Source organism: Jaculus jaculus, chromosome 4, assembly GCF_020740685.1.
Source record: "Jaculus jaculus isolate mJacJac1 chromosome 4, mJacJac1.mat.Y.cur, whole genome shotgun sequence".
In the NCBI taxonomy this organism is placed as follows: domain Eukaryota; kingdom Metazoa; phylum Chordata; class Mammalia; order Rodentia; family Dipodidae; genus Jaculus; species Jaculus jaculus.
In genome coordinates, this window is record NC_059105.1 from 20,168,947 (window position 1) to 20,182,614 (window position 13,668).

The 13,668-nt window shown below is 43.3% G+C and overlaps 1 protein-coding gene across 3 annotated transcripts in view; it reads left to right on the top strand.

The window, feature by feature from the left end:
• The window catches only part of LOC101617823 (UDP-glucuronosyltransferase 1-6), a 138,078-nt gene that overhangs the window by 30,286 nt on the left and 94,124 nt on the right, over positions 1-13,668 (top strand). Inside the window, exon 1 of one of the 3 annotated variants that reach the window (XM_045147580.1) lies at positions 4,366-5,220. The exons of the other annotated variants lie outside the window; for them this stretch is intronic. Coding sequence (XP_045003515.1) covers positions 4,366-5,220 — 855 coding nt within the window. Of the gene's footprint in view, positions 1-4,365; positions 5,221-13,668 lie in introns of those variants that run through there. 3 annotated transcript variants of the gene reach the window in all.

The window sequence follows — 13,668 nt, forward strand, 5'->3', positions numbered from 1 at the left end:
GAGTAAACATTTTTAACTGATATAAAGCATACCAAGAAGAGACTAAAACAATGTAAACTCAACCACCATCAAACAAACATCAAACTTCTATGTTAAAGTTTAATATAACCAGAGACTGACAGTCTTTAGATTTTTCCAATTCTGTCCCTCCAGCTGGGCAGAGTAGCCAGGGAATACTTTTATCCCAGGCCAACAGTGTGCTCCATGGTAGCCCTTGCATAGTCCTGATATATCCAAAACATCTTTGTGTCTCGATGCAAACCACAGTCCATCTTTCAATGCCTTTGTCCACCTATCAGGACATCACGCCTTGCCTCAAGCAGCATCTCAGCAGCAGCACCTGTAACTGTGTGTACCTCCTGACCCACTCTATGCATTTTTCATGTTTCCAAAATTATTACCAGCTATGCAGGACACAGCTGTAGTCTTAATTCAGGGACAAAATAAATCATAACCTTGAAAAGCAAGTTCCTTTTTCAGTCAACTCTTTCCAAAAGAGTTTGTATTTTTATAAGTCTTTCCTCTGGTATCCTCTCCATTGTTTTAATGTAAAGCAGTTGGGCCATATTTCTTAAGATTGTTAATATGTTTCACAACAGCAGCTTCAGTAACCTAAAACCAGTCTCAGTACCTGTAATTTTAACTTGCTTGAGGTTTTCCAACTTAAAATCTTGAATCTCTTAGTCCATCTTAGCACATCAGTCCATTACAAATTTAACTTTGATCAAACTCTCTGGACCTCAGCAGTAGAATGCCAGTAGCCAAGTTCCAACAAAGTCCTCTGCATTCTTTGCTTCCCCTTATAAATTTCATAAGCCAAGCCTCAAAGTTCAATACTGTGTGTACTTAGCATTTCCAAACTCATTACAATAGCCCATAAAACTTGGCTTACCATGCTAGAAGGCATTTTCAGTTGTAAGCACCAAGTCCATGTCCATTACTCCAAAACAAAAGTTCCAAAACACCAAAATCCACATGGTCAGATTCATCTCAATCCACTCCTGGTACCAAATTTTGAAGCAGACAGCTTCAGGTTCACTGAGATGAACTTCCAGACCAGGTACAGTTATGGAGGAAGAGATATTTACTGAAGCTTACAGACCCAGAGGAAGTTCCCTAATGGCAGAAGAAGTTGGCCCTTCTTAAAGGACTAAGCAGAGAGAGAGAGAGAAGCCACAAGCCAAAAGCCACACCACACAGTACACTTCAGGAACTCAGGCACTTTGTATACCTGTAGACTGGAGCTTTAAGCCCACCACCACACTCGTAGGGGTGGACTCTTAAAGATCCACCCAGTGACACTGCTTCCAGCCAGGTAGCTGCAGATACAAAACACAAATTAATAAAAACACTAAATATGTTGGGGACCATCTATTCAAACTACCACAACTACAGAGTCACAGAAACAAATACAGTTAGCACAAAACAGACACAAAGATCAATGGGATAGAAGATCTAGCTAAAAATCCACACAGCTATAGTCACCTGATTTCTTACAAAGTGCCAAAAATATACATTGGAAAATAAGTGAATATTGTAAGGCTTAAAAGGGACATTTAGATCATCACGTCCAAGGCTCAGGGAATACCGCGGAAGAGGGAAAGGAAAGGATGTTAAATGCCAGAGGATGAGGTGTGCTGTAGAATGCTGTCTTCCAGACAATACAGGACGATTACACTCATGGACTCATAGCAACCCTAGAATCCTGCACAAGAGTGAGCCAATCAGCATCTTACCACAGACGAGGAGGAACTTACAAGGACCCACTCTTCCAGTATTAGCTATTGGCAATTAATTGTTGCTGGGGGAGGGGGAGTCATGTTCATCTGTGGCGCAGACACCAGTAAGTTGCCAATATTCCAGTAAATAGCCCTCCACATATAAGCAATCCCCACTTAACCAGGCACATCTCCCCCCAGGGGAAAAAAAAGATGTGAAAGTAAGAAAGATTAGTTGGGGGCTGGAGAGATGGCTTAGCGGTTGAACGCTTGCCTGTGAAGCCTAAGGACCCTGGTTCGAGCCTCGGTTCTCCAGGACCCACGTTAACCAGATGCACAAGGGGGTATGTGCATCTGGAGTTCGTTTGCAGTGGCTGGAGGCCCTGGCGTGCCCATCCTCTCTCTCTCTATCTGCCTCTTTCTCTCTCTGTCTGTTGCTCTCAAATAAATAAATAATAAATTTAAAAATAAAAAAAAGGAAGATTAGTTGGGGAGAAGGGGTGGGAGTGGGAGAGTGATAAGAGAGGGGTTGAATATGGTTAAGACACATTATGTAAATATAGGAAATTATTTAAAATTACAAAAGAAAGGAGAAGAAAGAACGTCTTGGGAGGCAAATGAGATCAGGGGAGCAGGGAAAAATGAGAAAAGGGAGAGTGCAGGAATGTGAAGGGGAATCCCGTTTCTTATTACAGATTGAGCAAGGACTACAAAGCTGGCCTGGCCCCCAGGGACACCTCCTCCAGCAGGCTGCTGGAGACTTTAGTAGTAAGCTTAACCTTAATCAAAAAAATCCCTGAGGTTGGACTGGAGAGATGGCTTAGAGGTTAAGGCACTTGCCTGAAAAAGCCAAAGGACCTCAGTTCCATTCCCCAGGACCCACGTAAGGCAGATGCACAAGGTGGCATATGTATCTGGAGTTCATTTGCAGTGGCTAGAGGCCCTGGCACACCCATTCTCTCTCTGTCTATCTGCCTTTTTCTCTCTCTCATAAATAAACAAACAAATAATTTTTTTTAAAGCCCTGAGGTTATGGGAGACATACATTCCCATTCAAACCCCCATGCTGTGACCGGCCAGGGTCAGCACACTCGCTATGAACACACATGCCTCTCGCTGTTCTTCTTCATCCTGAGTGGCTTACTGTCACTTCCTCTAGTGGTTCCTGGGCAGAGACCACAAAGTGAGCTCCCCAGAGGCATCTCCGAATGCTCATACGTAACTGGAGGACTGCTTCTCTTCTCTCCCTTGTAGACCACAAGTAACAGAAGGTCCCCAGTGGTGTGTGGGCATGGGGAAGGGAGCTGGGTGCCATGGCCTGCTCTTCTGTGTGTATAAATTAAAGTTGACTCACCTCCTGGCACTATGAAGGTGACAGAGGCTTCTGTCTACATGTCTGAGGTTCAAGAAGCTGCTGTAGTTGGTGGCTAGGTGCTGGTGGATATCTGGGATGAGGTGGACCATGAGGATTCAGATGATGTTGCTGACATCACCATTCTCCTTTTTGTTACTTTCAAAGACAGTGATCTGGATGTGCCCAAGTCACTATGTCAGATAGTGACTCAGCAAATGTCTAAAAACAGTTACACTCCCAGAAGGATCTATGCTGTGCTTCTATCAGGACAACACAGTGAGATTGGCTATGGAATCCCTCACTACATAAATGCGCCTCCCCTCCACCATGGCGCTCAACTATGAAAGCATCTAGAGCCTGCCTCCCAGAACTGAGTCTACTGCAGCACCCATTATTAATGCACTTGGCACAGGCACAGGGCGTAGTGTGGGTTAAGTGGAAGCATGAAATCATACCTCCTGACTTCAAGGAAAGAAAATAAATACAGACCCCTGACTGAGTGCTCCAGGGTGATGGATGTGAGCTCCCAGCAGAGGGCCTACCCCTCTTAAGCAAGAGGAAGGCTTTTCAGATTGTGCTCTGGAGAGTGTCCAAGGCGGCTGCCAGATGCACTGATTTGTCAAGATTTTAAGGCGTGACAGCCATATTCTATCGGAAAGTGCAGGGGTACATCTAGGTGTGTGTGAGTCTAATATAGCATTATTCAAGTTCCAGAGTGCTTCAAAATGGACCTGGCATCATGCAGGAAGAACGAGACAGCAATGACTCTCCTAGACAGAGGCATTATAGCCCTGATCACACTGGCAGTGAGGAGGGCAGGACTGGGTGTCTGCCAGTGTTTCCTGGAGAGCAGAGTGGCTGATTTCTTTCTGCTTACAGAGGTTTTGATAGTAAAAAGATAGAATCTAAATTTCACTATTGACCAACTACCAGTATTAGAACCTTTATTCAAGCTTACTTTAGTTTTTAATCTTTCTGAATTCTGAAGATCCAAACTCAATGTTTCACAACTGTTTGAAATGTGACGTTGTGGTAGAGGACATGACCTGCTCAAGATGAAAGCCATTCCTTTTTTTTTTTTCTGGAAAATACAGAAATAGCTATATAAACAAATGCTACTCATTACTGTATTGCTCATATGAGTAAATCATTAGCAGTGTATTGAACTTCTCTTTCGAGTATATAAACACACGCCTTCTCCTGCAGCAGGTTTTGTGTCTGTACATCTTCCCAGGGGTTGTGTTAGACGATCTCGGTGGCCCGCAGCTGGGCTGCTCTACCTGCACTTGGCTCATGGCTCCTGCGATCCTGCCATCTCCCCTGCCTCTCTGTGTGTGTCTGCTGCTGGCATGTGGCTGTGCCCAGGCGGGTAAGCTGCTGGTGGTGCCCATGGATGGGAGCCACTGGTTTACCATGCAGTCAGTTTTAGAGAAACTCTCTCACAGAGGGCACGAGGTGGTGGTCGTCATGCCCGAGGTGAGCTGGCAGCTGGGACGTTCACTGAATTTCACAGTGAAGACTTACTCCACGTCTTACACGCTGGAGGATTTGGACCAGTCATTCAAGCATTTTGCTGACGCTCAATGGAAGACTCGAGAACAGAGTATGTTTTCTCTATCAGTGGGCACTGCCAAGAGATTTTTTGACATCACTTTTTCGCGATGCAGGAGTATGTTCAGCGACAAGAAACTAGTACATGACCTCAGGAAGAGTTCCTTTGAGGCAGTGTTTCTGGATCCCTTTGATGTGTGTGGCTTAGTTGTTGCCAAGTATTTTTCTTTGCCATCTGTGGTGTTCAGCCGAGTAGCATTCTGCCACAGCCTTGAAGAAGGTGCTCAGTGCCCCAGCCCTCTTTCTTTTGTTCCCCTACTTCTGTCTGGCCTCTCAGATGCCATGACTTTTAAAGACAGACTATGGAACCATTATTCTTATTTAGATGAAATATTATTTTGTCCCCTGTTTTTCAAAAAAGCCATAGAAGTTGCCTCTGAAATTCTTGAGACACCAGTGACAACATATGATCTCTTCAGCCAAGTGTCCGTCTGGCTGTTGCGCACTGACTTTGTCCTGGACTTCCCCAGACCTGTGATGCCCAACATGGTCTTCATTGGGGGTATCAACTGCCACCTGGGAAAGCCGCTGCCTCAGGTACGCTGTCTCTCCTTTGTGCACAGAGAATGGCTGGCTTTGAATCTTTAATGAAAGATTCCTGACCAAACTGTGGTTGTCATTTATGATTATCACATTTGGAATTTCTTCCTGGTTTGATTTGTTGAGTTGTTTATTGCCAACTTACTTATTTGGGTTAACAAGCTTTACTAAGATATTCTTGTTGATGCATATGTATATTCAATTTATGTAACTATGTATACTTTCCACTTGCATTTTGTTTGTTGTTTGTTTTTTTAGAGATAGGGTCTCACTCTAGCCCAGGCTGACCTGGAATTCACTCTGTAGTCTCAGGGTGGCCTCGAACTCTCAGTGATCCTCCTACCTCTGCCTCCCAAGTGCTGGGATTAAAGGTGTGCACCACCACGCCTGGATTTTCACTTGGATTTTTAATATTAGTGGTGTAGAAACTCCTATAAAGTATGTCTGTATTACAACCCTATGTTTCCCATTTTACAAAGAGATTTTAGTAGCTGTGTATTTTTTCTATTTTTAATAAATTCTTCCGTTTGTGTATAGTTTTATGCAGATTTCATTAAAATAAAGTCTTAGCTGGGTGTGGTGGAGCATGGCTTTAATTCCAGCACTCGGAAGGCAGAGGTAGGAGGATCGCCGTGAGTTCAAGGCCACCCTGAGACTACAAAGTGAATTTCAGGCCAGCCTGAGCTAGAGTGAGACCCTACCTCGAAAAAACAACAACAACAACAAAAAGTCTTATAATAGTGGGCTTAGTATATTCCTCTTTACTTTGTATTTTAACATGAAAATAAAATCATATGCATATTATCAGGCTGCTCTGAGATTTCACATGCTCATTCATAACTTCATTAAGCTCTTTACTTTGGATACAACTTGCTTTTTTGTCAACCAGTGAAGAAATGAGAGATATTTGCCCTATTTGTATATTTACTTTTATGAACCGACATCGCTGGCCATCTGGGCATATGTGCTTTACATTTAATTGTATCCATGTTGGTGTGTGAGGTTTGCTCCACCTACAAGTGGCGTGGCTACGTCTAACTGTATCCATGTGTTACGTTTTAATAAACTTGAGAAACTGACTGTAATGTTGGATGAGCTGATGGGAACATGAAAGAGAAATGGGGCTAGCAGACTTTCTAGCCCCATGTAAGAAAATATTCTGTGGAGCTATTTTTTGTCTTTTCCCTTGTCTTGCGGTTTTTGGCGTTTGAGGATGGTTCTCAGAATGGAACCCAGGGCCTTGTGCATGCCAGGCAAGCTCGGCACCCCCAAGCTGCCTACCAGCCCTCCTGTGGTTTCTGATTTGAGATGGGGTCTCACTAAGCTTCACAGGCTTTCCTGAAAATCACCCCGGAGCCCAGTATGGCCCTGGAATGTGATCCTGGTGCCGCAGCCTCAGGAGTAGCTGGGGTCCCATGTCCGCACCACCAAGCACCTCACAGCTCACAACATCTAAAATTGCTTTGTCTAGTTTCAAAATAAAGCAAGTGCCAGAGATATTATTTAGTGGTTAAAACACTTGCCTATGAAATCTAAGGACCCATGTTTGATTCCTACTACCCATATAAGCCAGATGCAGAAGGTGGAGGGTCTGGTGCGCATTTGCAATGGCCAGAGGCCCTGGCATACCCATTCTTTTTTCCCCCTCTCTCAAATAAGTGAATAAATAAATAAATAAAATAAAATAAAACAACGGCTGTAGACATGGCCTGGCAGTTAAGGCATTTGCCTGCAAAGCCAAAAGACCTTTGTTCGTTTTCCCAGGACTTATGTAAACCAGATGCACAAGGTGACACATGCATCTGGAGTTCATTTGCAGTGGCTGGAGGCCCTGGCACGTCTATTCTCACTCTCTGTCTCTCCTCTCTGTCTCTGCCTGTCTCTCTCTCTCTCTCTCTGGAAAATAAATAAATAAAAAATTTTAAAAAATAATAGGAGAAAAGAAAGCAAGTCATTAGAGTTCTTTTTATAGCACATTAAAATTTTACCATAATTTGGAAAATTTTTCACGTTTTTGTCTTCCTCTATAAGAGTAGGTATTTCTTTTTTTTTTTTTTTTTTTTACTTATAATGATGTTATTTTAGGTCCACCAGTAGAAATTTACAGTTTATGGTTGCATTTTATTTTTCTTCATAAAATTTACTATTAGGTATTTTATTAGTTTTCTTTTTTTATTAGTTTTCTATTCAGCAAATGCAGGCAGTTTGGTACCATTATTAGGCTCATCCGTGACCTACCCCCTCCCCATTGGCCCCTCCTTGTTGAGGTATATGGGTCGTGCATTGTGGAGTTAGCCCACAGTTAAGTAAGATAAAGTTGGTAAGATAAATGTCTCTGTATATCATGACCCAACATGTGGCTCTGACATTCTTTCCACCCCCTCTTCTGCAAAATTTCCCTGAGCTATGTTGGGTTCATTTTTGGTCTGCTTCAGTGATAAAGTGTTGGGGGCCTCTGAGGCTCTGGCTGTCTGATTTGGTAGGAGTTGATTTTTCTCTATGTTGGTCTCCTTCCCCCTTGTGCTGGTATCCGGTTCATCAGGAAAACAGCACCCTTGCTTGTTTCACCAATTATCCTTAGTTTTAGCCAGGGCCTTTTTGAGGTATGATGGGGTGGCTCTCTCCTTAGGATCTGCATTTATCTGAAAAAGAGAAGCAGATTCTCCAACAGAGGGTAAGTTAGTACCAGGACAAATGAGATAACCCTTACTTTTTTATAGAGAGTTTAATAGGTATAGGCCCTCTTGTAGCCCATGATTGATGGTAGCTTGATATTGGAAAGTGGGCTTATGTTTGGATATGGTTCTGACTTGCTTCCCAGCTCCAGCTATGGGTCCCGTACCACTGAGGGGATCAGTTAGCCAAATCAAGAGCAGTTGGTTGCTATGTGCCACTATTGCACTTGTGTGGGCATCACAGCATGTTATTTGTTGCTGAGTAAGTTAGACCATGAGTTTCTTGGACAGATATTGGTCATTTCCCCCAGTTGCCCATGTAGCACCTTCTGGCACTAAGACATGCTGACTATCTGGGGACTGACTCTCTCCTGGCTTCCAGCCAATGCCGTTCCAGTTTATGTGTCAGCTGTATATGGTGTCTTCAGCAATAGGGTCTTACCACTGACCTTTGGTGGGTCATCAAGTACTCTGAGAGAAATCTGTCATTCTTTTAGGAAACCTTGTAGGTCTCTCTGATCAAAAGCTCATTGTGGGTGATAGCCCCATGCTGGTACTGGGAGTTGCAGGTCAGTGGTCACTAAGAAAATGAGGAAAAAGATAACTAATATACAAGAGTTAGAGAGGAGAGAGAGGGAGAGGGAGGGAGGGATGATGTAGAAGATTTAGGTTAGACTTGATCCTACCCTCTCCAGTGTCTTGTGGTTCAGGTGTTTCCTGTAAGGGCCTGGTGAAGGTTCAGCCATTTGGTCTGCCTTTTAGGAAGTAGAATTTTACGGTACCATTGCTGTTTGGGTCTAAATTAGTGTTTACCACCCCTTCGATGCCCTCCCCTCCCTCCCCATCCAGCCTAGTGTCTAGTCCATGAGATGCTTGCTGGGTGTGTAAGGTCCCCAGCAGCTCACGATCTTAAACAGTCACTCAACCAATGGGATCACATGAAGCTGAAGAGTTTCTTTACAGACAAGCATACAATAAGCAAAGCCAATAGATTACCCACAGAATGGGAGAAAATATTTGCGGGTTATCCAACTGACAGAGGCCTAATCTCTAGAATCTACAAAGAACTCAAAAATCTAAACAGTAAGAAGTCAAACACCCCACTCACAAAATGGGGCAAAGAGCTGAACAGGCAGTTCACAGAAGGAGAAACACAAATGGCAAACACACACTTAAGGAAATGTTCATCATCCCTAATCATCAGAGAAATGCAAATTAAAACAACTATGAGATTCTACCTTACTCCAATAAGGATAGCAAACATCAAAAAATCAAATGAAAATAAATGCTGGTGAGGATGTGGAGAAGCAGGAACACTCATCCACTGTTGGTGGGAATGTAGGATGGTACAGCCACTTTGGAAAGCAATATGGAGACTCATGAAAAAGCTGACTATAAAGATACCAACAGACCCAGTTATTCCTTTATTGGGCATCTACTCTAAAGATGAGATTTGCTCAATCATGTTTGTAGTGGCTCAATTTGTAATAGCTAAGAGCTGGAATCAACCCAGATGTCCATCACTAGAAGAATGGATAACTAAGATGTGGTATATCTACACAATGGAATTCTATACAGCAGTAAGAAAAAAATGACACAAAGAAATTTGAGGAAAAATGGTTGAACCTGGAACAGATCATTCTCAGTGAACTTAGCCAATCACAGAACAAAAATCACCACATAGTCTCACTCATCTACAGCACCTAACCTGAATCTATTATATTAATTTTCAACCCACTGTATCAAGAGCAATTTCCATTTCAATTGGGAAGTTGTGATTATAAGTAATTATGGCACTGCTTTGGATTTTCCACACTTAGATCTATCTGTCAAATCTCTGTTTTTTTCTCGCTAATTTGAGATTCACTAAATTTACCATATCTTCTGCAAATAATCACCCATGACATTCATGCTGCTTGTATTAGTTACATTCACATTACTGTCACACACTAACTGAGGTCTTTAACTTATGAGGCATTGTCAAGGGACTGAAGTTCCCTATCCAAGATCAAGAGTCCCCACCATGTTGGCTCTCCAGCCAGAATGTTAGTCTGTAGCAGCAGAGCAGGAAGTGAGGGTGTCCCAGTCCCCTTCAGTGGAAATTCCTCAGTGACACAAGGATTTCTCTCTTGGCATATCTCTTCAAGATTCCACCCTACTCCCAATAGACCAGCCTGAGCTGAGTCCTTAACACACATGGTTATCCCAACCACACAACCTCCTATTGCCTTTTTGGAGCATTTACTTCCAAATCATAGTGGAACAATACGATTGGTCTAGGCAGTTAAGCTGGGATTCCATCATTTACAATGAAACAAATATCATAGTATACTCCTTAAGAAATTCATAATCACTGAATTAAAGTTAAACAACAGATAGATGTACTTTATTTTATTAGAGTGGGACTATGCATTTTTATCTGCTGTTCTGTCTTCTCACAGGTTAAGTATATCTTGTAAGACAGTTGTTTCTCTGATTTTTAAGCAGGGATTTAAAGAGAGGGCCCCTGATGAAAGCAAACCGCAAAGCCATCAGTGGATGGAATATTCTTTACTATTTGTATTTCTTTTCTTAACTTCCTTTTGTGTATTGCTTTCTAAATTTTTATTAAACTTTACATCTAGATATTCTTGACATTCACTGAGATTTTTTAATTACTGGTTTTCTGAATTTGTTAGTGATTTCCTAGGCTTCCATTACTTTGAGGTCTATTACTGGAACTTTATTAATTTATTTTGAAGCAGTCATGATTCCTGACCCTTCACCATGCCAACAGCGTGGCATTTGTGTGTGGCATTTAAGGAGCCATCTCCCTCCTCTGAGCTTTCTTTACTGGTGGTCCTTGGCAGGGACAGACTATTTAGTGTAATGTGTAATTCTGGAAGGACCAGCTGTAACAACCCCAGGCAGGCAGACTTAAAATGAGTGGCCTAGTTACTGGGCCACTTCTTTGCCCTGTTATCAGATGGGGTCTCTGTCCAGTGGGATCACTGGCAGAGTGGCTCGTTGGGAACTGCAGTGGCTTCTAGTCAGGTGAGTTACATGTTATTTTCTCCGGTCTGGTCCAGTGGCTCTCCTGTTTGGTATGTGATGTTGAGCAGCGCTACGGGCTGGACTTGGCTTAGAGACCGTCCTGCTTGGGGCGGAGAGCAGCAGACGCTGTCCTCCTCAGGCGTGCATGGTTATTTGCAGAGCTGTGTGTGGACTTTTGGCTGAATTGAGAGGCTGTCTGATTTTCCAAGTCAAGCAGGCCTCACTCCTTCTTCACAGGGGGATGTAAGTTTCTGGGAGGGGCAGGTGTACAAGCTTTCGAGCAGTGGGGGAGCCATTGCCTGACTTTCCAAATCAGGTAGGGCTAGCTTTTCCAGGTCCGTGAAATCTGGGAAGGATGGAGTTCTTCTGTCTGGGTGGAGTCATTGGGAACATTTTTTCTGGGCTGTTGATAGATAGCTGCTGCAGGCTTTCTCAACCAAGCCAGAATAACCCCTCCTCCACTGTGACCTCCACAGAGGTAGCAGTCTTTGCATGGATAGGGTCAGTAGGCACTATTTTTCCCCCAGAATTCAGCTGCTGCTTGACTTCTCAGAAGTATGGGGTGTCTAACCTTGTGGCCTAGCATAGCATAGCATATCATAAGTATTTTGTGATTTTTTTTTTTTTTGTAGGTCAGTTACATGGTTCTGAAGCGTGCACTTGGTAGATGATAACATGTAACAATGTCAAAAGGTTGGAGACCTTGAAGTCTACTAGACTGTTAGATGTGGCCCTCAGAGTTAGAAGTCTGCCTGTCTGTGTCAGGTTGTTGGGTGCCATTCTGTAGGTGAGTGAAGCTACTGCTGGACTTCCTGGATCCAATAATACTGTTCCCTACATTTTTCTGAGATGGGTTGAGGTGGGTGCCTCTCTGCCTGTGAGGGCTCAGTGGGGAAGCATTGAGGTTGGGCTGGGAGAGACAGTCTATAAACTTCATCTCCTGCTTCTAAACCATTGGCTCTGCTTTGTGAGTTGGTACCGCCAAGGAGCCACCAACACCCACATGTGGGTCACTGTGATCTCTGTCTCTGTTTTTGAATTTCTTTTTTTTTTCTTTTTTTTTTTGAGGTAGGATCTCTAGTCTGTAATTAGCTAATAAACATTCTTTGAAGTGGAATGACACTGGAGAATTCTTATTCCTTCATCTTGAAGACAACCATTTTTATTTATTTATTTTTCAAAGAAAGCATCTGAAAAGCCTGCCAGTTACCAACATAAATGGTGACTAAGCAAGTGTCTACTGACATGCGCAGTACAAGAAGGAGCCATCCTGCTGGGTTCGCTACATTATCTGTCACCAGATATTGCTCAGAGTGTTTTCACCAGGCTGACCTGTGTAGAGACAGAGAAACTTGAGAGAGCTGGTGAGTCCGGTGGAAAGCCCATGTGGTTGGTCCTGTGGAAGGTGATGAAGGCATGAGGTTATCATGTCGCCCAGTGTCAAGCAGTGTTTACAAGACAGTGAAACAAACAAATGCACTGACACTTGAATGGCCCTGGGTGACTAGACATGGTCTCAATCTCTGTTTGGAATGGGAAAGAACAGAAGCTTCTAGTGAAGTGTTCTGGCCAGCATTGCCCAGGTGACCTTCCATTGCACTGGGCATGTCAAGGACAAGTGATGTAAAGTGGACAGCAGTCATATTCCTTCTAGACCCTAGAATATCTCATGCAGATTGGTGTCAATTTTATTTCATCAATTCCAAGGTCTTAAGAGGGTTTGGAAGTTTAATGTGAATCCTACTGCAAGCACATGGAGAATAGCAGCAACACTTACGAATGCAGAGTGGTTGGTTTGTGAACAATACATTCCTTACCAGCGAGCCAGGGAACGTCTAAGAACTTCTTCCAGTCCTGCCTTGCAGAGATAGAAATTCCCTTTGAACAAAGTATCTAGTAGTCTGAAGAAAGTATCCAAATTTTGTTTTGGGACAAATCCCAGAAGTACAAACTTTGCTTCTTTTTTTTTTTTTCTTTGAGGCAAGCCCAACTGACTGGCCTTTATATTTTTTTATGCGAGAGTGAGAGGGAAAGAGAATTGGCATGCCAAGACCTCCAGCCACTGTAATCGAACTTCAGACACCTGTGCCACCTTGTGCGCATGTGCAACCTTGTGCATTTTGTCACCTTGTGCATCTGACTTACATGGAACCTGAAGAGTCGAACCTGGCTCCTAAGCTTTGCAGGCAAGCACCTTAAGTGCTAAGCCATCTCTCCATGCCCAAACTTTTATTATTTATTATTTTTATTTTTTGAGGCAAGCCCAACAGACTGGACTTTTTTGTTTTGTTTTGGTTTTGCCCAAGACAGCAAGAACAAGGCGGGGGGGGGGGGCGGGTGTGAGAGAAAGAGTATCTTCAGAGCCTCTAGTCACTATGCTCAAACCCCAGACGTGTGTGCCACCTTGTGCACATGTGTGACCTTGCACGCTTGCTTTACCTTGTGTGTCTGGCTTATGTGGGACTTGGAGCATAGAATGTGGGTCTTTAGGCTTCCCAGGCAAATGCCGTAACCTGTAAGCCATCTCTCCAGCCCCCAAACTTTCCTTTATATCTTGCTAAGGCCTCAGGGTCTGAACACACTCCTTAACAGTTCTGTTTCTAAACCCACATTGTGGCATGGGGAATGAATGGTTATCTTCCAAGGCAGACATCCTGATCTACTTCTGTCTGGAAAACAGCTAGTAGGTATTTCAATACATGCTGTCCCATTATTGTTCACATGAGTAAATCATCTC